The sequence below is a fragment of the Myotis daubentonii genome, chromosome 6 (genome assembly GCF_963259705.1).
Source record: "Myotis daubentonii chromosome 6, mMyoDau2.1, whole genome shotgun sequence".
Taxonomy (NCBI): domain Eukaryota; kingdom Metazoa; phylum Chordata; class Mammalia; order Chiroptera; family Vespertilionidae; genus Myotis; species Myotis daubentonii.
The window spans coordinates 86,025,754-86,050,616 of record NC_081845.1 but is presented as its reverse complement, the minus strand read 5'-3'; the positions used below and the strand labels follow the sequence as shown (position 1 = coordinate 86,050,616).

At 55.8% G+C, this 24,863-nt stretch overlaps 2 protein-coding genes across 3 annotated transcripts in view; both read left to right on the top strand.

Moving 5' to 3' along the window:
- The window catches only part of KLC4 (kinesin light chain 4), a 71,411-nt gene extending 49,906 nt beyond the window's left edge, over positions 1-21,505 (top strand). The window contains exon 14 of the mRNA XM_059701626.1: positions 21,401-21,505. Within this exon, the coding sequence (XP_059557609.1) occupies positions 21,401-21,490 (90 nt within the window). The 3' untranslated portion in view covers positions 21,491-21,505. The remainder of the gene's footprint in view (positions 1-21,400) is intronic.
- PTK7 (protein tyrosine kinase 7 (inactive)) overlaps positions 1-24,863 on the top strand; it is a 59,649-nt gene extending 34,786 nt beyond the window's left edge. The window contains exons 2-20 of one of the 2 annotated variants that reach the window (XM_059701623.1): positions 2,805-3,092; positions 3,567-3,669; positions 4,030-4,220; positions 4,317-4,467; positions 5,425-5,573; positions 5,813-6,079; positions 10,039-10,172; positions 10,308-10,443; positions 10,564-10,683; positions 11,978-12,127; positions 12,246-12,396; positions 12,494-12,621; positions 14,187-14,390; positions 15,150-15,305; positions 15,934-16,166; positions 17,125-17,205; positions 22,409-22,560; positions 23,369-23,547; positions 24,001-24,863. In XM_059701623.1, coding sequence (XP_059557606.1) covers positions 2,805-3,092; positions 3,567-3,669; positions 4,030-4,220; positions 4,317-4,467; positions 5,425-5,573; positions 5,813-6,079; positions 10,039-10,172; positions 10,308-10,443; positions 10,564-10,683; positions 11,978-12,127; positions 12,246-12,396; positions 12,494-12,621; positions 14,187-14,390; positions 15,150-15,305; positions 15,934-16,166; positions 17,125-17,205; positions 22,409-22,560; positions 23,369-23,547; positions 24,001-24,161 — 3,134 coding nt within the window. In that variant the 3' untranslated portion in view covers positions 24,162-24,863. Of the gene's footprint in view, positions 1-2,804; positions 3,093-3,566; positions 3,670-4,029; positions 4,221-4,316; positions 4,468-5,424; positions 5,574-5,812; positions 6,080-10,038; positions 10,173-10,307; positions 10,444-10,563; positions 10,684-11,977; positions 12,128-12,245; positions 12,397-12,493; positions 12,622-14,186; positions 14,391-15,149; positions 15,306-15,933; positions 16,167-17,124; positions 17,206-18,346; positions 18,872-22,408; positions 22,561-23,368; positions 23,548-24,000 lie in introns of those variants that run through there. The other variant, XM_059701624.1, reaches the window with a different exon arrangement.

Genomic DNA, 24,863 nt, shown 5'->3' with positions numbered 1-24,863 from the left:
AGCTGACCTCTCCCGAAAGCCGTGTACGTGGCCAGACCAGGCACACCTCACACTGCCTTCTCAGCAAATGTGGATGCCACAGCACTGGGCCAGCCTCCTGCACGCGGAGCCGCGTGGCCCAGCTGTGGGCTCAGAGCGGGCCCGGGGGCTTGGAGAGGGCCTGGTGGCTGCTCTCCCTGCCTTTTGTAACATCTAAAGTCTGCCCCAGCCAAGCGCTAACCAGGACCTGCTGTGAGCTGACGTCAGGACAGAGGGCCCCGCAGGGCCGGCTTTGATGTTTCCCAGGCCCTATCGAGGGGGCGCAGGGGGCTCTGAGTGGCAGTCTGGGAATGCAGCATCTCTCACCACAGCCACGGGGCAGCCCCAGCCCCAGGAGGGGATGTTGGAGGCCAGGCTGGGTCCCCTCTGAGTCAGGCCATTTCTTTTCCCAGCTCAGGTTTCTGTGGCCACTGGTCTGTGGTTCCTGCAGCCCATGGCCCCTTTCCCTGCATCCCACCCATCCAGCTTCTCTGCTGTGGCCGCTCCGGCCCGTCCAGGATCTGGGAGCGGTCCTGGGCCTTGGGGGGGTGGCGGGGAGCGTTCTCATGTTCTTAAAATGCAAGACCTTGGGCAGGAAGGGTGATCGCGGTAGTAATAACGGCAGCTGCCACTTACCAAGTTGGCTCTGTCCGAGGCACTTCTGCGCCAGGAAAGACACACAAAGTGTGAGGGTCAGGCTTTGAGCTGCACCTGTCTGATTCCAAACCTTAACTAACGCTCCTTCCTCAGCTCCCCTGTGTGGTGAGACTCCGGGCTCCCCACGGTGTCTGGAGTAGCTGAGTGTGGAAGTGGGGGCTCACTTAAGGTCATCTCTCTTTGGCCTTTGACAAGTATCCTGGAGTTCGGGGTCTGTGGTCCCAAGATTGTGGCGAGTCACGCTCGAAGAGGCCCTAGTGGGCCTTTGTGTCATGAGAGGCGGTCAGGGAGGGCTCAGGTGCCCCATGCTTGCCATCTCTTCCTTTGAGGTCACCTCAGTTCAGCCAGTCGTCAGCTGAGCGCCTTTGTGTGCCTGGCATTTGTCTGCAAGAGGTGTGTCCACCCCTCTCCCTGGCCGTGGGGAGTGAGAGGATTGTTGTGGGATCAGATACTTCTAGGGTTAGTTTTCAGTTCCTGGGCGGGGCTGGGCAAAGTGTGGGGCTCCGGTGCTGGTCCTGGCTCTGCCACAATTACCTGTTTGATCTTGGGTAAGCGCCTTCATCTCCCTTGACCTCCGTTTACCCATCTGTACTACAAAGGGGTTGTACCAAGTTGCCCAGCACGGGGAGGGCCACACTCCCATGCAGTGTTTGGAAGTGAGTGGGGGGTATTGGGTTGTCAGGGTGCGTGGGGGTGCTTAGCAGTGCCCAGGGAGCCGATGGGTTAACTTGCAAAGCGGGCGTGATAGCCCAGCATGGTGGAGATGGTCCCATGTAGACAGCCAACATTATCCCATTGGGAAGTCATGGGGGTGCTCTGAGCCGTTTCCAGCCCCGGGCATTGTGTGGCCTGGCCCCTCTGAGAACGTTGGGGGAAGGAATGACCAACGCCAGGGGCAGCTGCTCATCTGGACCAGCCCTGTGGGGTCTGAAATCAGCTTCTAGCTGTTCGGGAGGGAATGGGCAGGACCCACTAGCCTCTTCGTTCTAATGGCCCTTGAGGGGCCCAGCTTGGCCAGAGGCAGAGCCTGCTGCTTCAGGTAGCAGCCCCAGGTGGTCCACTCCCTCTTCCTGGAGGGGCAGCACGGTCCTCTCTGCTGTCACCCACCCCCGGCTGGTCTTCCCGGCCCAGCAGCTTTGGGCCTCTGCAGGGAGCGCACGTGGGCCAGGAACAAAGCCCAGTGTGTTATTCCTGCTGCTGTAACCATGCCACCTGCCTGGCCCTGCCCTCCGCCTCGCAGACCCATCTGCTGCTTAGCACAGGCTCCTCACTCTTCCCTTTGTTCTCACTGGCTGTCGTTCACCTTGGTGGCAGGGCCGGCACTGAGCTGTAGCCATGCAGGAAGGGGAATGGATTCCAGTGAAAGCCTGGACCCACTTGGCTCTGCTCTCAGCTTAGCACGGGAAATCCAGCCTTGGTCACACGTGGGTTCTTAGGGGAAGAGTGGGAGTGTGGGGGTGGCCCTGGCATGTCTTTGGCAATAGCCCGAGTTCTAGAGAGTATTGGCTTCTCCTGTGATGGGGCGGGTGCTCCCGGAGAACCCCCTGGGACACTGGGCTGCGGCGTCCTGTGGGTGAGATTCAGAGCTCCCTTCCTGACCCGTGGACCCCCAGTCATCCTTGGAAGATGCTCTTTGGATCATGATTTAATTTAAATGTGCTCAGCATCCTGGATGCCGAAGGCAGTGAGGAGGGTTGCCTGTGAATGTCCCCTGTTTCCCAGCCCAGCATCGAGACCTCCTGTGATCTGGTCCCACAGGTCCGGGGCCCCTTCCTCTGGTGGCCATCAGCGTCCCCACCCCAACCTTGGGCTTCCTCCCTCTCCTGTGCTCTGGAGCCCCTGACTGCCCACACCGCTCGCCCTGAATCTCGCCGTGGCCTGTGGGATTGCCCTGTGTCCCCCTTCAGACTGGCCTCCCGTGGAGCACCCAGCACAGTTTAAAAGCTCCTCATTGGACACTTGGGAATTGTGGTCTCAGGAGCCTTCCCACCTGCACCCATTGGACGCTGGACGCCGCCTGTGTGCACAGCCCCCTTTCCCTCCTGTGCATAAGGGGCGAGGGGTGACCTGTGTGAGGACAGTGGCTGCAGCTCCTCTTGACCCTGCCTGTCCCTTGTCCCCCTCTGCAGGCGCCCAGGCAGCCATCGTCTTCATTAAGGAGCCGACCTCCCAGGATGCCCTGCAGGGGCGCCGGGCGCTGCTCCGCTGTGAGGTCGAGGCCTCAGGCTCGGTGCACGTGTACTGGCTGCTGGACGGGGCCCCTGTCCAGGACACCGAGCGGCGTTTCGCCCAGGGCAGCAGCCTGAGCTTCGCGGCCGTGGACCGGCTGCAGGACTCGGGAGCCTTCCAGTGCGTGGCTCGGGACAAGGCCACCGGAGAGGAGGCCCGCAGTGCCAACGCCTCCTTCAACATCAAATGTGAGAGCCGGGCTGTGCCCGCCCCCCCGCCAGGCCCTCAACTCCTGAGCCCTGCAGGACCCTCCTTGCCTTCAGCTTCTCCCATTTCCAGCTGAATAGGGCAGGCCGATGACAGCGGTCAGCTCTTTCTGCTCCATGGATCAGAGAAGATCAAAACTCTAATTTTTCCAAGCCCCCCACCCCCCACCCCCACGCCCCGGAGTCTTGGACCATTGATCTGGTGGACGCTTTTGCAAATGGCAAGAGCAGTGAGGCAGAGTGGCCAAGTGTCAGGCTTGACCTGCCAGGGACTAGCAGGCGCTGGTCTCCGGTGGCCCGTCTGCAGCCCCAGCCTCAGCGTCACAGGGCTTCCCGGCACTGTCTTTTGGCTCAAAGCCTCCGGGGTCCACCGTTTTCTGCTTGTCCTCCTTCCCTCTGCCCTCCCACGCTTGCTCTGCTCTGCCCCTCACCGTGCAACCATGGCCTCTGCCGCAGGGATTGAGACTGGCCCTGTGGTCCTGAAGCACCCGGCCTCGGAAGCTGAGATCCAGCCCCAGACCCAGGTCACTCTGCGTTGTCACATTGACGGGCACCCTCGGTAAGGAGCCGACTCTGAGGATGGGGGTGGGGAGGGTTATTCTAGGCCAGGGTGTTCCCCCAAATCTCAGACTCGATTCAGATGCATTTCTCTTCATTCTGGAACAACCCCTGCCCCTACGCTGCTCCACACCAGCCCCTGGTGACCCAAAGGGCAACATTGTGTGCGGAGCGATCCTGGGTGCTGGGAGCTGAGAGATCTGGAATCTCAACATGATTCTGCCCCTAAATTGCTGTGTGCCCAGGCCTGTTTCCCTCCTTGCAAATTGAGGGGTCTCGCACTGACCCTCTGATTCTGTATCCCACCCACTGGGTCCCCGAATACCCCTGCCTCCCTGTTGCTGACCCCCTCGCCCCACAGGCCCACCTACCAGTGGTTCCGAGATGGGAGCCCCCTCTCCGAGGGTCAGAGCAACCACACGGTCAGCAGCAAGGAGCGGAACCTGAGCCTCCGGCCGGCCAGCCCTGAGCACAGTGGCGTCTACTCCTGCTGTGCCCACAATGCCTTTGGCCAGACCTGCAGCAGCCAGAACTTTACCTTGAGCATTGCTGGTGAGCCAGGGCTGGGGATGGAGAAGGTGGAGGGTCGGGATGGGAGGGGCCGACTCAACTGCCTGTTCATGTGCTGCCTGTGCCTCTCCCCCCAAGATGAGAGCTTTGCCAGGGTGGTGCTCGCGCCCCAGGACGTGGTGGTGGCGAGGAACGAGGAGGCAATGTTCCACTGTCAGTTCTCAGCCGAGCCACCCCCGAGCCTGCAGTGGGTCTTTGAGGATGACACTCCCATCACTAACCGCAGCCGGTAAGGGACCTTCCGGAACGGTGGTGCAGGTTGCGTACTGCGCAGGGCATTCTCTAAAAGGGGATGCGGATCGTATCGCAGACGTCATGCTTCAGTACATGTGTTACTCCAGAATTCCGGCAGGTGGCAGTACAGTGTCTTGTAGTCACTAAATGAGTCCAACAAAGGGAAGTCTCGGGGATGAGCATCTTTCTCTAGTTCCCACAAGGGCAGTGTATGAGCTGAGCTAGCAGTGGCTCTGCTTCGACCCGTGTGGGTCTTCTGCCATCAGAGGTGGAGACCCAGGGATGGAGGGACACAGGATCTGGGTGATCACAGTCTGGATAGGATGGCAAAGGCACCTTTACACACTCACATACCTACAGGACACACAGGCACACACATGCATGTGTTTTGGAGGAAGCAAACACTTCTAGAAGGTGTTTTATAGGGACTTGTGTCCTCACCCAAGCCCTGTGAAAACAGAAAGCACCTTTGTGGTGCCAGGTGTGGCCGTGGTTCTTAGGGTGTGGCTCCCTAGGCTAGGGACTTGGATACCACCTGGCTTCAGCCGTGAGCGCATCATCAGTTCATCTGGTGTGGCCGTGGGACTTCTGCTGCTGGACTGGGGGCCTGACTGGCAGCTTATCTTGACCCCGCAGCAAGGCGGCCCCTCTGTCCCCACAGTTGCACGCTGCCATTGCTCGCTCTCACGTAAACACTGCTGCTCGCATTGCCACTCCGAAAGCCAAGTCTCCTGTAGCTGGAGCACACGCCTGCACATGTACATGCATGGGTGCACACATGCACGTGTACACACACACACACACACACACACACACACACTCACTCACATGATGTGTTGGCTTCCTTCTCTGCCCTGTTCCTGGCTACCTTCCTACATCTCCAGCCGTCACCTTACCCTCTAGAAGGCGGCCTGTGGGCCACTTCTCCAGTCAGCACTCTCTCCCCCCGCAGCCCCCCCCACCTCCGCAGAGCCACCGTGTTTGCCAACGGGTCCCTGCTGCTGACCCAGGTCCGGCCGCGCAATGCCGGGGTGTACCGCTGCATAGGCCAGGGCCAGAGGGGCCCTCCCGTCGTCCTGGAGGCCACACTTCACCTGGCAGGTGGGTCTTGGTCTGGGGTGCCGAGGTGGGGGCTGCCTTCAAAATGGTTGGCATGTAGAGATTTAGGTTCCCGTTTCCATTCAGAGAACAGCTCGGAGGACAGAGGGAGGACGAGCATGCTGAAGATTATTATAGGGAGAGTTTGTGCGGGAAAGGGCCAAAGTGTGCGGTGGGAGAACACCAGGTACCCTAAGACCCACTGTAACAGGGCTGTTTCCCTCCCGTGCACATCCCTGCAGAAATTGAAGACATGCCTCCATTTGAACCCCGGGTGTTCACAGCTGGCAGCGAGGAGCGTGTGGCCTGCCTGCCCCCCCAAGGTCTGCCGGAGCCCATCATGTGGTGGGAGCACGTAGGAGTCCGGCTGCCCACGCACGGCAGAGTCTACCAGAAGGGCCGCGAGCTGGTGTTCGCCAGTATCGCCGAGAGTGATGCCGGTGTCTACACCTGCCACGCAGCCAACCTGGCTGGTCAGCGGCGACAGGATGTCAACATCACCGTGGCCAGTGAGCACCCGTGCCTTGAAGGCGGACGGGAGGTGGAGGGCCCAGGGCCAAGGGGCTCTTGGGCTCTGGGTGTGATGGATAGCTTTGTTGGTGCTCACCCAAGGCCCTCTCAGCTCTGGGCCCTGCAGGCTTGGAAATCACTCAGCTGCTGGGAGGTGATGTTGGAGCCAGGAACGGAGGTTGGGCTGTCACCCCAACCTCCTCACAGAAAAGTGGTCCCCTGGCTCCAGAGGAAAGAGCAATGGAATGGAGTCCTAGAGACCCAGGTCCCATTCTGTCCCTGGTGCACGGAGTAACCAGTAGTAGCGAGTCACCCACCTTGCCAGGTCTCAGCCTCCTAATCCATAAAATGGGCTCATAACTCACCTGCCCTACAAGATGGTCGGAAAGATGAATGAAGTAGATTGAAAAATAATTTCCTTTTTGGAAAGGTGATGGTGAACAAACCTATGTGACAATTATTTTATTTGTTGTTATACTTTCCAGATTCCTACAATGAATGTACTGCTTACAAAATAAGAGTAGGGAATAGCGTTAACTCTTACACTGAACAGGCTGCAAGTGCATATGAAAAAGACCGAGAGATGCCTTTGCTACAGGCATAGAGATTTATTTGTCTACTTTTTCCTTTATATCATGCCTGTCCCAAACCTTTGTGATAGTATAAAAGGATACACAAGACAAACTCTTATGTACATACACATACACACAAGTTTGCAACCTGCTGCTTCCACTTATCTCTACATCGTTTTAAGAGAGTAAATTTCAAAAATTCAAAAAGATTTTGAATATGGAAAGTACTTTGTTAATTTGAAGTTGTCACAACACTAATCCAGTTAAAATACTGAAACTTCAGAGTCCTGCTGTCCTGTGCTCAAGTACCTGGTTCAGGGGGAAGCCGCCGCACACAGGTAACGCATGCAGCACAGAGGGCGCTCAGGACACTCCCAGCGGCGTGCAGACACATGCGAGCAGCTGCAGCTGGCCTTTCTCCAGTCTGGGTCTGTGGGTCATATTTTTCTTTGGGGGCACTTTTTTTAAAAAACATTTTTATTGATTTCAGAGAGGAAGGGAGAAGGGGAGAGAGATAGAAACATCCATGATGAGAGAGAATCATTGATAGGCTGCCTCCTGCACGCTCCCTGCGGGAGATTGAGCCCGCAACCCAGGCATGTTCTCTTGATCAGAACTGAACCCAGGACCCTTCAGTCCGCAGGCCGATGCTCTGTCCACTGAGCCAGACCAGTTAGGGCTGGGGCACTTAAAGAAATGCAGCCCTGGCTGGTGTGGCTCAGTTGATTGAGCAGGTCCCATGCACCAAAAGGTTGCTGGTTTGATTTCCCATCAGGGCACATGCCCAGGTGGCCAGCTTGATCCGTAGTAGGGGGCATGAAGGAGGCAGACGATAGATGTTTCTGTCTGTCTCCCTCTCCCTTTCTCTCTCAAATCAATAAAACACATCAAAAAAAAAATAAAAATGCAGAATCTGGGAGCCCATCCCAGATCTCCTGACCCAGACTCTGTGGGGGTGGTCCCAGGTGGAGAGTTTAACAGGCGCTGCAGGTGCTGTGTAGCATGCGGCAGGTGGGGAGGCCGGCTTTGATCAGCCGTTCGGCAGGCATTGCCTGAGCCAGGCCTTGAGTCCTGCGCTGCACTCTGAGGAGGAGGCCTGTGCAGTGAGAAGTGTGTGACACATGCAGGGCTGGGTGAGGTGGGGAGGGTGGAGGCTAGAGTTGGGAGAAGGGAGAGAGCTCCGTGACTGCATTCCGTCAACAGATTTATGGAGTGTGTTCATCGTGCTAGGCACTGTTCCCAGTCCTGGGAATGCAGCAGTGAACAAAGCAGACACAGTTCCCCCTCCTTCTGGAGCTTGTAGTCTGATAGAAGCAACAAAGCAAACAAGAAAAACAATTGAATGGACAAATATGTAATTTTAGGCGGCAATGGAGCCATGAAGAAAAATAAAATAGGGTGACAGAGAGACATGAGGGCCAGGGGGAGATTAGGGAGAACTCCAGAGGTTGGCATTTGAGCTGATACTTAAATTAAGGAGGGAGCCACGTGGATAGGCCCTGAGACAGAAATGGGCTTGAATGTTGGAGGGACAGCAGTAGCCTGAGTGGCTGGAGTTGAATAAGTGGTGGTGAGTGTGGTTGAGGTTGGAAGATGGAGACTAGATCATGTGGGCCATGCAAGAATATAGGCTTGTGCCGGCCAGTGTGGCTCAGTGGCTGAGCATTGATCCCTGCACCAGGAGGTGGCCGCTTCAACTCCGGGTCAGGCCATATGCCTGGGTTGCAGGCTTGATCCCCAGTAGGGGGCGTGCAGGGGGCAACCAATTGATGCTTCTATCTCTCCCTCTCCCTTCCTTGCCCTCTAAAGTCAATAAAACATAAAAAAAAGCCGAAACCGGTTTGGCTCAGTGGATGGAGCGTCGGCCTGCGGACTGAGGGGTCCCGGGTTCGATTCCGGTCGGGGGCGTGTACCTTGGTTGCGGGCACATCCCCAGTGGGGAGTGTGCAGGAGGCAGCTGGTCGATGTTTCTCTCTCGTCGATGTTTCTAACTCTCTGTCTCTCTCCTTTCCTCTCTGTAAAAACTCAATAAAATATATTTTTAAAAAAAAAAAAAAACATAAAAAAAAGAATATAGGCTTGTATTCCAAGTCTATCAGTTATCCATTGCTGCCTAACAGATGACTCCATAACCAGTGGCTTGAAACAGTAGACATTGTTGCACTTAAGATTCTCTGGACAGGGTTCAACTGGGACGCTCATCAGCCCCAGTGCTGCTGGCTGGGCTCGCTGGCATTTGCAATCAGCTGATGGGTCAGCTGGCGGCTGGCTCACCTGTCTGGCAGGTGGTATTGCGCAGGGCATCTCCGTTCTCTTCCCCTCGGCTGCTCCGGCAGGCTAGCTCGGGCTCAGAAGGCGCACAGTGTCACTCCCACTGTTGGACAAGGCAGGCCACCCAGACTCCAGGAAGTAGGGGAACAGGCAGAGAGGGAAGTGGCAACATTACGGTACAAAGAGACTGAAGGGATGGGAGGGCTGTTTACACCCATCTCTGCAAAGTCTCTCACACCACGTCAGGGCGGGAAGTCCTTGCAGGGTGTCGAGTTGGAGAGTGACATTTTCAAAAGGTCACACTGGCTGTTCTGAGAAGGCTAGAATGTTAGGGACAAGAGTTAAAGCAGGCAGACCAGTTAGATGGCTGTAATTGTCTAGGGGACGGGTTAAAGGGGCTGGAACAGAGGTGGTGGAGGTGAGGTCAAACTCAGCATTTCGGATCTAAGGTAGAATGGGCTGTGTAGAATAAGTGTGAGGGGGTGGGAGTGGAGAGAAGTCAAGGCTAGGCTTTTGACTTCTGCAGTTGCTGGAGAGTGGCTATATTTACTGAGGTGGGGAAACGGGTGAGCAGGTTTTGGGGGAAATCGGGTGTTCTTTGCACATCTCAAGTTTGGCTTTGCAAGTCTGAAGTTCATGGGGGTCGGGGGCGGTCAGGCAGTCAGGGTACACGTGTGAGAGTCATCCGCTCATAGGGTGTTGAAGGCCGTGGACTGGATGAGATCATTCAGGGAGTGAGTATGGCTCCAACAGAACAGAGAGCTGAGGCGTTCTAGTGTCACAAAGAGCAAGGACTTTGGAGTCATACAGACAAGAGTTTTCAGTCCTGCCTCTGTTGTGTTTTAGCAAATCACCATTGGTGCCCTGAACCCCTGCCTTCTTAGCTGTAAATGGGTAAAGAAATACATACCTTGGGCATATATTGTGATTGTTAACCAGGACAATGTTCAAAAAGTGCTGGCATGTAGGCCACCGCTAAGGATAAGTGCTACAGTTAATAGACGGGGGCACTGAACTCAGGGCCTGATGTGGTGGTAGGATTTCTTGGGGTTGGAGCCTTTGGTTTTGTGGACATGATATCATCAGCCTTCGCTGTTTCCTCCCTGTCCCTGTAGCTGTGCCCACGTGGCTGAAGAAGCCTGAGGACAGCCAGCTGGAGGAGGGCAAGCCAGGCTACTTGCATTGCCTGACTCAGGCCACACCGAAGCCCACAGTCATCTGGTACAGAAACCAGATGCTCATCTCGGAGGTGAGAGTGAGGCTGGCTCGGGGGGTGGGTGGATCCCCTCCGCCGCTCCCTGGTGGTCCCCTCCACGTTGCTCTTTCCCGAGGCTCTCCTTGGGGCCGCGTTGGTGGGGGTTTCAGGCCAAGACTTGTGTTGCAGGACTCTCGGTTCGAGGTCTCCAAGAACGGGACCTTGCGCATCAACAGCGTGGAGGTGTACGATGGGACCTGGTACCGCTGCGTGAGCAGCACCCCAGCTGGCAGCATTGAGGCCCAAGCCCGTGTGCAAGTACTGGGTGAGCTGGCGTGGTGGGCGGGAGAGGAAAGGGAAGGAGCAGCAGGTCTAGGACCTTCAGGCCTGTCTAGCTGCCTCAGTGCCTCCTTTCCACCCACCTGCCCTCCCTCTACTGAAACAGAAAAGCTCAAGTTCACACCACCACCCCGGCCGCAGCAGTGCATGGAGTTTGACAAGGAGGCCACGGTGCCCTGCTCAGCCACAGGCAGAGAGAAGCCCACGATTAAGTGGGTACGAGCAGGTCAGTACCGTGTGAGCCTGGGGGGTGAGCAGGCAGGACTGTGTAGTGGTCAGATGTGTTGATGTCTGAGGGCCAGCTGAGTGCCCAGCATCATGTCAGGAACGGTGGGGACAGACAAGCAATGTAGGGCAGATTGTAGTCCCGTTAGGAAGAGAAAAGCCAGACACAAAAGAGGTCAGATTATACTGTTAGCACCTGAGACGCGTCAGGACAGTGATTGACGGGGCCAGACAGCACTGTCATGCCCTTCCTTGTCCCTTTTCAAAATAGTCATCCTTTTTGACATAAAAGCAACCTGGGCTCCTTTAGAAAATATCAGGAGAAAAAAAATACACAGTCCCACTATCCATTATCTGTGGGTGTGTGCCCTTTTTCTTTTTCTATGCATATCTTTGTTTTTACAAAGCTATTTTATTCACTTATTAAACTTGTCATACTTACTATATAAAAATAGAAGATGCACATAACTATGCAACCTTGTATTCCTTTTTAACTAACAGTATGAAGCATCGCCCCATCGTTTCACACATGAACATAGGCCTTGATGAGTGCGATAATATTCCAATAATTGGATTCACTATAATTTACTTAAATATTCTCTAAATGTTGGAGATTTGGGTTGCTAATCATCCTTCCTCCATCCCTCCCCCCCTCCTCCCTCTCTGTCTTTCTCTCTCTCTTTTTATTGCTGCAATAAACATCTTTAAGCCAAAGTTTTTTCTGGATTTGGGTTTATTTCCTTTGGGAAAGATTCCCAGAAATGGAATAATTATGTATAAAAGGGTATGCACATTTTTACAACCCTTGGTGCATGTTGCCAAATTGTTTTTTAAAGGGCTGGACCAGTTTTCACATTCCCGTGAGCAGTGAGAGTTAGAGAGGAGGGTGTCGGCTTTGAGGAGGAAGTGGGTCTCTGTTCAGGTGGTCTGGGGGCCTTTTCTGTGGGACGTGCGGCTCGCGATGGATCTGAAGCCTGGGGTGGTGGCAGAGAGCAGGAGTGGGCTCCAGGAGGGAGGAGTGGCACGCAGCGAGGTGACAACAAGGCAGATTCGATGCCCAGTCAGAAGTGCAGTTTGGCAGAAGTGGAATGTTACACAGGCAACAGATGGAGGTGAGGAAGAAAAATTGAAAAAGGAATAAATAATGGGGGATTCTCGATGCCTAGCTCAAGTTTGGGCTTTGTCTGTAGGTACTCAGGAGTGATGACATGTTTTTGAGTAGATTCGAATGACTGAGGGCATTGCCACCATGTAACTCTGGTCAGTCCCATTACCTCCCTTTGTGGCCCCTGCAGATGGGAGCAGCCTCCCAGAGTGGGTGACCGACAACGCGGGGACGCTGCACTTCTCCAGGGTGACCCGCGACGATGCCGGCAACTACACTTGTATCGCCTCCAACGGGCTGCAGGGCCAGATCCGTGCCCACGTCCAGCTTACTGTGGCAGGTGCGACGGTGGCAGGGCCTTGGGGCTGGGGCTGGCAGGCCCCGTGTGGCAGCAGCCTGCATCCCGCCAGCCCCAGTGCTCACGGCTCCCTGCCCCTCGCGGGGCTCTTCCCATCCAGTTTTCATCACCTTCAAGGTAGAGCCGGAGCGCACAACTGTGTACCAGGGCCACACAGCTCTGCTGCGGTGCGAGGCCCAGGGGGACCCCAAGCCGCTCATCCAGTGGAAGGGCAAAGACCGCATCCTGGACCCGACCAAGCTCGGACCTCGGTAGGGCCGTCTCCCTCCCACACTCACCCCTCCTCTCCGCCGCCCGGTCTCCCGGCAGCCGGCGAGGTGGGCAGTGCCGTGGCTTCTCTCCTGGCAGGATGCACATCTTCCAGAACGGCTCCCTGGTGATCCATGACGTGGCCCCCGAAGACTCGGGGCGCTACACCTGCATTGCGGGCAACAGCTGCAACATCAAGCACACGGAGGCCCCCCTCTTGGTCGTGGGTATGGGCTGGGGACGAGAAGCTATGGGACCCGACGTCTTTCTCATCTTTATACGACTTTCTCATCTTTACTAATCGGACCCTTGTACACGGAAGGCACTTTAACCACTTTTGTGATGGGGTGGAAGTCTGCTGGGCCATGTCACAGTCTTTGTCCTTGCTTAGAGCTGGGTGTCCTTTTCTTAATAGCCCACAGCTGGTGTGTGTGTGTGTGTGGTGGGGGTGTGCTTGTCCTGTAGAGCTTTTTCTCAGGTCTCCTGCAGTAGCCACATGTGTCCCTGGGTGGGCGGGGAGGGGATCAGGTCAGGATGCATCAAGGCAAGGTTCCTGTGTCTGTCCTGGAGGCCCAGAGAGGATGCTGCGTCAGGTAAAAGGCCCTGACTAGGCTCAGGGATGTGGGGTTTGGGTCTGGCCGCTCCTGCTGCTAACCATCTGTATGCCCTTAGAGCAGGGGTTCTCAACCTGTGGGTCACGACCCCTTTGGCAGTCGAACGACCCTTTACAGGGGTCGCCTAAGACCATCCTGCATATCAGATATTTACATGACGATTCATAACAGTAGCAACATTACAGTTATGAAGTAGCAACGAAAATAATGTTATGGTTGGGTCACAACATGAGGAACTGTATTTAAAGGGCCAGAAGGTTGAGAACCACTGCCTTAGAGGCAGGTGTCATTTCCTCTTCGCGGCTTGTTTCTGCATCTGTAGAATGAGAAGGTCTCAAACGTTTTTGGTTTAGCAGCAGAATTATTTTTCTAGACAAAGTAGGAAGTGGGGCTTGAACTGGAACACAGCGAAGTGACAGGCCCCTTGGAGCCCGTGGGTATGTGTGGGAATTGGGGGCTTCTGCATCGTGGGTCTGTCAGTTTCTCCACAAGACCCTAGGCCCGTGGTTGGCAAACTGCGGCTTGAGAGCCACACATGGCTCTTTGCCCCTCGAGTGTGGCTCTTCCACAAAATACCACGCGTGGGCACGCACATACAGCGCGATTGAAACTTCGTGGCCCATGCGCAGAAGTCAGTATTTTGTCGAAGAGCCACACTCAAGGGGCCAAAGAGCCGCATGCGGCTCGCAAGCCGCAGTTTGCCGAGCTGCAGTTTGCCAACCACTGCCCTAGGCCATTGAAAGCCCCTAGACCAGGAGAGCCCTTCTACACGTACGTTTCTCCAGGAACCTGTTTGTGCTGGGCATTGCCTAGGATTCTAAACCAGAAGTTCTCAGGTGCTGCTCTCCAGGGCCTGACCCAGCGTCCAGTCACTGAAGAAACGTGTTAACACACAGTGTGGGCTTGTGGTGCCCCGACAGGCGTGGTTGTCACTCGTGCCCCTGGCCTGGTGTTCAGATGCAGTCAGCCAGGGGATCGCTCCCTGGGGCCTCGGCAAGGCCTGAAGACCGCCCTGGTTAAAGCCGGTGACAGTGGCGACCCTCCCGGGTCTCTCTGGCTTGACCAGGCCATCGAGTGTCTGGGAGGTTGTCATATGTGTGGGGCATGGAGGGGCTGGTAGAGAAGCAGGCTGGGTTTGTGTCAGCACCCTGCACAGACCTCTCTGTGTGTCTCTCAAGACAAGCCCCCGCAGGAGGAGTCCGAGGGCCCGGGCAGCCCTCCCCCCTACAAGATGATCCAGACCATTGGGCTGTCGGTGGGCGCCGCCGTGGCCTACATCATTGCCGTCCTGGGCCTCATGTTCTACTGCAAGAAGCGCTGCAAGGCGAAGCGGCTTCAGAAGCAGCCAGAGGGCGAGGAGCCAGAGATGGAGTGCCTCAATGGTGAGGGGTCCCCTGGAGGCGGGAGGCGGTGCCCGGAGGCGGTGCCGGGTGCAGGTGCTGAGCGCCCTCTGGTGGCCATGGGGGGCGGAGCTGCAGCGTTGGAGGATGTCAGGCTTGCCCCTGTCCCTGCAGCCAGAGCAGAGCGTCCCACCCCAGCTGGAAGCCTGGAGTTGGCCCATTCCCAGGGCCTGGGCTTCTGAGGAGCTGGCGTAAGCCTTCCTCATTGGAGCCTCTGTGCCAGCTTCCTGTGTTTCCTGTGGCACTGGCCAGATAGGACTGACTACTATAGATGCTCATGTTGCTGGTTCCCATCTTGTCTGTCTGTCCTGCTCCCCCCGCCCCTCCCCCACACCCCGTTATTAGTCTTTGAGGCCCCAAAGACAATCTGTTTCTCTCCAGCTGGGATCTCCCTAGGGGCATTTTTGCGTCTCCCCTATAAGCTGAGGTGTTCAGACGCAGGGCCTGGGTCTCCCTTGTGGTTTCCCCTTTGTGCCTGTTTTGGGCTTTGCCTATAGATGGCCCCGCGGAAGCCAAAACCCTTATGTCTGTATGGTGTGCAGGGACCAGTGATTCGGATGAGACTTGCGCAGCTTGGTCCATGTCAGTCAGAGACTGTCATCCTTGCCTCATCCCCTCTGTTCATCAGTCGAGATTGGACCCATTTGGTAGAAGTAGAGGGTTGGGGTGGGGGACTGAGGCCCCATAGTGACCTGAGTGACCAGTCTCATCTTGGCACTTCCCTGTGCTCCTCCTTCCCAGGCGGGCCCTTGCAGAACGGGCAGCCCTCAGCGGAGATCCAAGAGGAAGTGGCTTTGACCAGCTTGGGCTCTGGCCCCGCAGCCACCAACAAACGCCACAGTACGAGCGACAAGATGCACTTTCCGCGGGCCAGCCTGCAGCCCATCACCACACTGGGTAGGCTGCCTCGGCCACAGCTCCCCTGCCTGGCTGCAGGTCACCGGTTCTGTCCGAGGCTAGGTCATGGCTGTGGCTCTGAAGTCTCTGACACCCAGAACCTAGAGATGGGGGAGCGGGGGGGCCACAGGGGAGATCTCGTCCAGTGTGTCCCCATTGCTGTTCACACCCCACCTCACAACTTGTGTCATTCCTGTGTGTTACTGACTTGATGTTTTCTTTAGATTGACTCCTTAAAAAAAAGTAACTAAAGTTAGCTCTGTTCTAGGGAAATATGTGAGAAATTAGGGATCTGTGCCAGTTAAATTTTTCTGAGTGTACATTAAACATATAACTTTTAAGACATGTTTATCATGAGCCACCTGCCATTCTCATACAAGCCACCCTTTGGAAAACCCTGAATATTGATCCCACCCCTTTATTTTACTGCCGGGGACTTGAAGCCTCTCCAGGTGGGAGAGGAAAGGTTTGCTCAGGGTCACACGGCTGCACTCGGCCACTGCCCAGTGCAGGTGGGTGGGAGCAGCAGAGACTCCCCACCGCATGCCGGAGAGGCCTGGCCCTTCCCAGGTCAGGGGCTTCCCCGCTTGGGTGCAGGCAGCTGGCGGACTCGGATCTGTCCCCACAGGGAAAAGCGAGTTTGGAGAGGTGTTCCTGGCGAAGGCACAGGGCTTGGAGGAGGGGGTGGCAGAGACCCTGGTGCTAGTGAAGAGCCTGCAGAGCCGGGACGAGCAGCAGCAGCTGGACTTCCGGAGGGAGTTCGAGATGTTTGGGAAGCTGAACCACGCCAACGTCGTGCGGCTCCTGGGGCTGTGTCGCGAGGCCGAGCCCCACTACATGGTGCTGGAGTATGTGGACCTGGTATGCTGCTGGCAGGGGACCTCGGGTCTCGGGCAGGGCCGTGCCCTCACGGGGGTTGGGGGGTGCACCATGGGAACCTCCCCTCTTGTGGTCTCAGCTGAGACCTCGGGTTTGCCTGCTGTTACACCATTGAGATGCTTGCCTCCTGCCCCTCCCCTCTGCCCCCAGCTCTGACACCTGACTTCCCCTGACCAGCACCTCCTCTGCCAGCCCTATGTCGGGTACCAAGTTTCTTCCGGCTTCACTGCACCCTGCATGGGTACCTTCCAGGCCTTCTTCTCTGACTCCGATTTTCTGTGGTTATTTTTCTCTTGAATAAACTTAACAGAACCCGGCTTTCCCTCCTTCCCGCCATTCCCGTGTGAGGCACCAGTGTTAGCCCAGTCACCAGCTTTTTCTTTCCACCCTGGTTGCATGCCCAGATCTGCCCCTTGCTCTTCATTTGCTGACTGACCTCGACCTAACTCCTCCAGTCCTCAAAAGGCTGCTTATCAGCCCCCCTCCCCACCACCCCCTCCCCGCCCCCAGCTCTGGGGCAGGAAGGGGAGGAGTAACCCTTTCTGCTCCCATCAGAAGTGTTTGCTTTGTGTACGTTTCTGCTGCTGGGGTCACCCCGTTTATGTCCAAGATGATCAACCCCCAGAGGGCAGGGGTCTGTGGGGTGCAGTTTTCTTCCTGGCACCTTGAAGGCAGGGGCTTCCACACCGCCTGTCTGAGGCTCCTCTGAGGGCAGATAGGACAGTCCTCTCTTTCGGACTGATAGCTTCTGGGAGGCGCCTGCTGTGTATTCCTTCATTCCCACTGGACTTCCCTCACGGGAGGGGGGTCCAGTCGGGTGGGCGTTCAGGTCAGGACTGCTCGCCATCTGCCGGGCAGGCACCTGTGAGCACCTGCTTGCTTAGATGCCAGGGATATAGTGGCTGGGCTCTGACATGACAGACTTTTGCTTTTCCCTCAGGGAGACCTCAAACAGTTTCTGAGGATTTCCAAGAGCAAGGATGAAAAATTGAAGTCACAGCCCCTCAGCACTAAGCAGAAGGTGAGGACAGGGAGGGAGAAGAGAGCGGTCCCTGGGGTGGGCCAGGAGCGAGGGCAGTCCTCACAGCAGGTCTGCTAGCAGTGCTCCCTGTGGGCCAGGCGCTGTGGTAAGCACTGTGCATGTGTTTCTCAGTGATGACAGTCATCATCGTAATGTGTTGCCATCCACATTTTGTGGGTGAAGAAACTGTGGTTTAAGAGGTTAAGTGACTTGTCCAAATCACATAACCTGAAAGTGGCTTGGTATTGCCTTGTTGTTTTCATATAGAAGAGTTGCTCTTTGCCTTTGCCACTGGAGCAAGACATTAGCTCCCTCAGGGGGCATTTAACTGGAGGACCAGCTGGGAGCACTGAGCTGGAGCAGCAGGGAGCCCTGAGGTGGAGCAGCGGGGAGCATTGAGGTGGAAGAACAGGGAGTAGTGAGGTGGAGGAGCAGCAGGGACCAGTGAGGTGGAGGGGCAGCAGGGAGCACTGAGGTGAGGAGAGCAGGGACCAGTGAGGTGGAGGAGCAGCAGGGAGCAGTGAGGTGGAAGAGCAGCAGGGACCAGTGAGGTGGAGGGGCAGCAGGGAGCACTGAGGTGAGGAGAGCAGGGACCAGTGAGGTGGAGGAGCAGCAGGGAGCAGTGAGGTGGAAGAGCAGCAGGGAGCAGTGAGGTGGAGGAGCAGCAGGGACCAGTGAGGTGGAGGGGCAGCAGGGAGCACTGAGGTGAGGAGAGCAGGGACCAGTGAGGTGGAGGAGCAGCAGGGAGCAGTGAGGTGGAAGAGCAGCAGGGAGCAGTGAGGTGGAGGAGCAGCAGGGACCAGTGAGGTGGAGGAGCAGCAGGGAGCAGTGAGGTGGAAGAGCAGCAGGGAGCAGTGAGGTGGAGGAGCAGCAGGGAGCAGTGAGGTGGAAGAGCAGCAGGGAGCACTGAGGTGGAGGAGCAGCAGGGAGCACTGAGGTGGAGGAGCAGCGGGGAGCAGTGAGATGGAGGAGCAGTGGGGAGCCCTGAGATGAGGAACAGTGAGCTGCCTGAGTTTTAGGGGCCTGCTGGCCTGGGTGTGTCCCTGAGTATGTTTCTTTAGGCTCCGAGTGTGGAAACTTCTGTGAGTGGGCTGCCCATGTTTCACCTACTGTGGTTTTTACACTTTAACTCTCACTTCAGCTGTAGCTGTGCAGCCTTTCCTTCCTGTCCTCCTCCTGCCTTCAGGGCAGAGGGCTGCTGTGGGCACAGAGCCCTGGCTGGAGCCCGTGGTGGAGCAGGCCTGGGCTGAAGCAGTGAAGAAGGGAAGCTTGCCTGCTCCCCTGCCCACGGCAGATGATCGCTTCTGCAGCCTGGCTCTCCCTGTCCATAGCCGGCTCCCTCTCCTCTGAGCTGACCCGCCTCCCTCATGTGCCTGGCACTGTTTCTAAGCTGACAGCAAAGTCACCTCATAAACCGATCAAAGCTCAGGGCAGGTGGGCGGACACTGACTGCCAGGCCCCTCCAGGTGACCACCCCTGCCTTGTAGGCTGACTCAGGTCACAGACTCGGGCAGGGCAGGAAGGTGTGCTGGCTGATTAGTCAGGTGCGTGGGGCCCTTGGCTGCCCCTGATCTCTCTGGGGAAGTGGTCCTGTGCCCTTCAGACTGACCTCCCATTACAGGTGAGTTTACTAGGCCCAGATAGGGTAGGCGACCTGGCCCCAGGTCAGCTAGAGTGGGCCTTTTGACACCTCGCGCCTGCCTCCTTGACTTCTATCACTATCCCACTGCTTTCCTGAAATCCTTCTGGGGACCCCCCACCACCACCACCCATACCACGTATGGCACCATGGTTCCAGCTCTGGCTGGCCAGGGAGCAGCCTGCCTACCCCTCCAGCTCCCCTTAAAAACATAACTCTGAGAAGCCATAGGACAGGGCATGCTGCCCCAGCTGGTGGAACGTGGGGACCCCAGAGCTCACAAATCGGGACATGCATGGAGCCTGAGGGCCCTTGGGGATGGAAAACGGAAACTGCCGGGCATCGCTGGGGCACTGAGGATCAAGCGGGGGAGCTTCGGTAAAAGAGGATGCATGTGCACACAGACTCCACGTACCCCACAGAAAGCAAGGGAGAGGCGTTCACTAAGAGACTCCACTTCCCTCAGGTGGACAGACAGTTGTGGTTAACAAAGAAGGCTTCCTGGTGAGAAAGCCATTTGAGTTCAGTTCTCAAGGACAGGAAGTAGTTTAATGGCGGGAAGGGGATGGATTCAGGAGTGAGGGGACTCCAGGTAGGTCTCTGCGGCTGGGACCTGGGGACAGGGACACAGGCCGGCAGGACGTTGGTTACCTCTGTCACATGGCCTGAGGGACGGTATTTTACCGAAAGTCATCACTGCCTTCGCTGAAGATCTCTCCCACACTTTTTTGTAAGAGCATCTTAAATTTGATGGCGGAGCTTCAATGAGTTGGTTCCATGCTCTCTAAGGACAGTACTCAGCATCTGGTGGGGGTGGGATTGCTTAAAAACAAAAAAAAAGATTTCTGGACCATACCTCACTCAGACTGAGGGAATCAGAGAATCTGAGGGTAGCGTCTGAGGAACTGCAATTTTCCAGCAACCTTTTCAGCTGATTCGTAAGCCCATCAAAGTTTGAGGAGTCCTTGCCAGTGGTTTTGAGACCTATGTGGGTCTCAGTCAGTAGTTTAAAAAAATGCTGCTTTGGGGGGATTCCATAAAAATGATAATTCTTAGGAAGTATGTATTAAAACCTATAGATACTTCCTTGTGCTAGTAATTTAGTGAGCTACTCTGTTAACTTCATATGCCTAGGAGTCCTGGGGAATGGAAGGAGAAAGAGTTAAGTGTTTTTTTAAAAATTATTTTTATTAATTTCAGAGAGGAAGAGGGAGATAGAAACATCAACGATGAGAGAGTCATTGACCGGCTGCCTCCTGCACGCCTCCCACTTGGGATCGAGACTGAACCGGAGCATGTGCTCTGACCGGAAATCGAACCGTGACCTGGTTCACAGGTCGACGCTCAACCACTGAGCAACACTGGCTGGGCAAGAGTTATGTTTTTAAGGGGAGCAGGAGTGGTAGGCAGGCTGCTCCCTGGCCAGCCAGAGCTCGAACCAGGGTGCCATACGTGGTATGGGTGATGTTGGTGGGGGGTCCCCAGGAGGATTTCAGGATAGCAGTGGGATAGTGATAGAAGTTAGGGAGCCTGACCGGTTTGGCTCAATGAAAGGAGCGTTGGCCTGCGGACTGAAGGGTCCCAGGTTCGATTCCGGTCAAGGGCATGTACCTTGGTTACAGGCACATCCCCAGTGGGGAGTGTGCAGGAGGCAGCTGATCGATGTTTCTCTTTCATCGATGTTTCTAACTCTCTATTCCTCTCCCTTCCTCTCTGTAAAAAATCAATAATATATATATTTTTTTAAAAAATAGAAGTCAGGGAGGTGGGGGCAAGCTGGAGGGGGCCAATGGGGGGGGGGAGGGGGCATATGTAATACTTTCAACAATAAAGATTAAAAGAAAAAAGGTCAGAGACCTTGGCCTTGGGTGGTGGCATAATTGTAGATAATGCTTGTTAAGTAGCTGATAAGATGATGGGGATTTTAAAGTTGGAGAACTGTAACCTGTGGTTTCTCTATGCATCACCTTCAAGCCAGTGACAGGACGAGATGTAGGGTCGCTTAGCACCTGGTGGACAGAGCCTTATGCAGCCAGATGCCAGGACCTGTGGCGGTACACAGAAAGCCTGGTGTGAGGCGAGCACAGTGAAGTCACAGTGGGTTAGCTGGGACCTGTTGAACGTTGGAAAGGAAGGGGTGGGTCTGGTCTTTATAACAGCATTTGAACATTGATCCTGTGGCCCTCTGGTGGCGGCTTGCCCAGCAGTAAGGAAACACTTCGTTGGCTTGGGTCTAACAGAATTCCCTTTTGCCGTCCTCACGGAGCCAGCGTTTCCCGAAGCACTGCCTCTCTGGAAAGATAGCAAGTTAGTCGCCATGCCAAGCCCACTCTCTTGTTTCCCTTGACAAGCAGCAGATTGAGAGCAGACTGAGGGCAAAGGCAGGTGTGATGAGGGCACATCACAAAAGCCTTTGTCTGCCCCTTACAGATAGCCAGGCAAGGCTGAGCAATGCCCTGGGGTTTTGAAGCCTGAAGGAGAGTCCGTTCACTTACGATGCCCACTTCAGTGGTCATCTGGCCCTTTTACCACCAGTGGCACTTGGGGTGTTCTGAGGATGGCAGTGTGGGGACTGTTTGGGGCGTGTGGCCTCTGCTTTTCCTTGGAGATGCAGTGCGGGCTCTGTGCCCAGGGAGAGCTCAGTGATCCTGTGGATCTCTTCTCAGCCCTCCTCACTAGCACACTGTTTGGTTGGAAGCTACCCAGAGATTTTGTGTCATTACTTTTTTTTTTCTTTCATCCTCACCCGAGGATAGTTTTTTCATTGCTTTTCAGAGAGTGGGAGGGAGGAGGGAGAAAACATTAGCGTGAGAGAGAGAGATACGTTGACTGTTGACTGGTTGCCTCCGTGCATGCCCAGACTTGGCGCAGGGAGCAAACTTGTGACCCTCTGGGGCACAGGCCGGCACTCTAACGGCTGAGAGACACCGGCCAGGGCTGTGTCTTCAGTTTTGATAAAGAAAATGCACCAAGCCGAAACCGGTTTGGCTCAGTGGATAGAGCATCGGCCTGCAGACTGAAAGGTCCCAGGTTCGATTCCGGTCAAGGGCATGTACCTGGGTTGCGGGCATATCCCCAGTAGGAGATGTGCAGGAGGCAGCTGATCGGTGTTTCTCTCTCATCGATGTTTCTAACTCTCTATCTCTCTCCCTTCCTCTCTGTAAAAAATCAATAAAATATATTTTTAAAAAAAAAAGAAAAAAGAAAAGAAAAAGAAAATGCACCAAGAAGATGAGACTTTCCCCAGCGCTTGATGGTGCTTGTTCGGCAAGTGCCTCTGCATATGCGGTGTCTGTCAGTATGTTGGCTGTGTCGATGGGCCTGCCGCGTGTCCAGGTGGTCCCAGAGCTTAATTTCATTTGGTTCTGTTCTTCCAGCAGCCCCGCGAGGCAGGCACTGTTACCCCGGTTAACAGAGAAGGAGGCTAAGCGGTCGTGGCTTTGCCTTGGGCTTTCCGAGCCTCACACCGATGGGATGGAGACCCACCAAGGGTTGTGTGGGGGGTGGTCACTTGGATCCCCCAGATGTGGGTGCTTTGATGAGTGAGTCCCTTTCTTGCTCCAGGTGGCCCTGTGCACCCAGGTGGCCCTGGGCATGGAGCACCTGTCCAACAACCGCTTTGTGCACAAGGACCTGGCCGCTCGGAACTGCCTGGTCAGCGCCCAGAGACAGGTGAAGGTGTCGGCCCTGGGGCTCAGCAAGGACGTGTACAACAGGTAGAAGGACGTGGGTGGGTGGGGTGAGGGGTAGAAGGGAGGTGTGGGAGGTGTGGGGAAGGACTGCTTAGTCTGAAGCGGAGAGCCCAGGAAGGGACAGCGGCTTCCTATCCTCTCTCCAAGGCTGCAGCAGGCGTCCTAGCCATTGGGACACAGGTCCCTGTCGCTCATAGATTTTTCTCTAGTGATAAAATATTACAAACCTTTAAAAAATAACTAGTAGGTTTTATAAGTTTGTATATAACTTAACTATTTGTATGGTTCCCTCTGTACCTTCCTGAATTCACTAATTATTATTTTGAATCCTAAGACTTGAAGCTCAGCGCCAGGGCCAGAGGTGCTCTGGGAGCCCATCCACACTGCAGAGCGCCCGGGGCGCCTGGGAGCTTCCCCTCCAGTCACCCCAGTGCTCAGTCAGACATCGGTCATGCTTTAGTCATCATTGATGTATTCCTAAAGCTTTTTAAATGTTCTTTCCACTTAACATGTTCTCCTTTTTCACAATCTTAAAACCAGTGCCAAAAGTATGTATGATTATTAGCTTTTTATTTTTATATTAAAATGTAGCAAAATTTGGTTTTAAAGGAATTTTTAACCATCAACCCCATGTGGATGCCCCCAGATTTCATTCCGTGTACCCCTATGTTACCAGTTTCTCTTGAGTGCCTTGAGGTAGGAAAGCTGGGTTCTAGCTCGCGTATGAGACTCAGACCTGGGATGAGGAATCTGTGGTCCCTCACCACAACCCACCCGACGCTGTGAGCCACGGAGGCCCCACCCCCACCCCACGTGTGGTTTTCTTCTGCAGTGAGTACTACCACTTCCGCCAGGCTTGGGTGCCTCTGCGCTGGCTGTCCCCCGAGGCCATCCTGGAGGGTGACTTCTCCACCAAGTCTGATGTCTGGGCCTTTGGTGTGCTGATGTGGGAAGTGTTCACCCATGGAGAGATGCCCCATGGTGGGCAGGCCGACGACGAGGTGCTAGCAGGTAGGCAGCTGTGTTCCCAAGGGACCATTCCACAGGTTTTTCCAGGTGGAGAGTTTGCTCGGGATCCTGGGGGCAGCTCAGCCTGCCTCCCCTCAGGGCTGGTCATAGCAGGAACACAGTTATGGCCACTCCAGGTGTTGAAATACCTTCATGTTGGTTGGTAACAGCCCTCGCCCACAGTGACCACTCCAGCCACTGACACCTGCCCCCATGCATTGGTTGCCTCCTGTGCTGTGTGGACCCTGACCCACCAGCCCGGCAGAGCTGGGGCCAGGGGAGTTACCCCTTTGGTTGCAAGATACTTCCCCTGTACTCCTTGAGTCAGTGCCCACCAGCCACTGGCCAGTGGCCCCCACCCCAGGTCGCCCTCCAGTGGCTGCTTGTGGGTACTGCCGGCTCCACAGAGTGTTGGGCAGGAGGTTAAAAGTTTGCCTAACTCTCATTTTCCTGCAGACTTGCAGGCTGGGAAGACCAGACTCCCACAGCCTGAGGGCTGCCCTTCCAAGCTCTACCGGCTGATGCAGCGCTGCTGGGCCCTCAGCCCCAAGGACAGGCCCTCCTTCAGCGAGATTGCCAACACCCTGGGAGACAGCCCCGCAGACAGCAAGCCATGAGGAGGGAGCCCAGGCAGGCTGTGCCTCAGGCTGGCGTGGGCACGGGAGGACCCCCTGACAGGTGCCTGCAGCATGATGGGCAAGATCCCTGTCCTCCTCGGCCCTCCGGGCCCCACCCTGGCACCACAGGCACTGCTGAGGTTTGGGCTGGGCCTGCGATTTCCTCCTCTCTCTTACCCTCAGCCCTTGGGGGGGTTGACTCGGACCCAGACTGGTGACTAGGACCTTGGACTGGGCAGCTTTTTCTGCCACCCCTTCCCCCATCAGGGATAGCGTGGGTGCCTCAGGTAACACCAATTTCTGGCCTGGGTCTCCGCCCCTTGGCCAGGTGCAGTTCTGCCACTCACCTGCTAACTTTGCCCAGGGCAGGCGAGGCTGCAGATGAGCCGGGTTGGAGGGCCGTTCCTTAATATACTCAAATTCCTGGGTAGTTCGGGCCCTCGGGGCCCACCTCGGGGTCTGCACCAGAATCGCGGAGGACACAGCCAGTGCGTCCTCCCCACATGGACTTGTGCACGCCGACCTGACCTGTGTCTCCTCCCCACCCTTCTCTCCTTTCCTCATCCTAAGTGCCTGGCAGATGAAGGAGTTTCAGGAGCTTTTGACATTATATAACCCGCCCTTTTTGTATGCACCACGGGCGGCTTTTGTATGTACCGTACTCGCAGCGTAGGGTGGGTGGGCATGGGAGGGTGGGGTGCG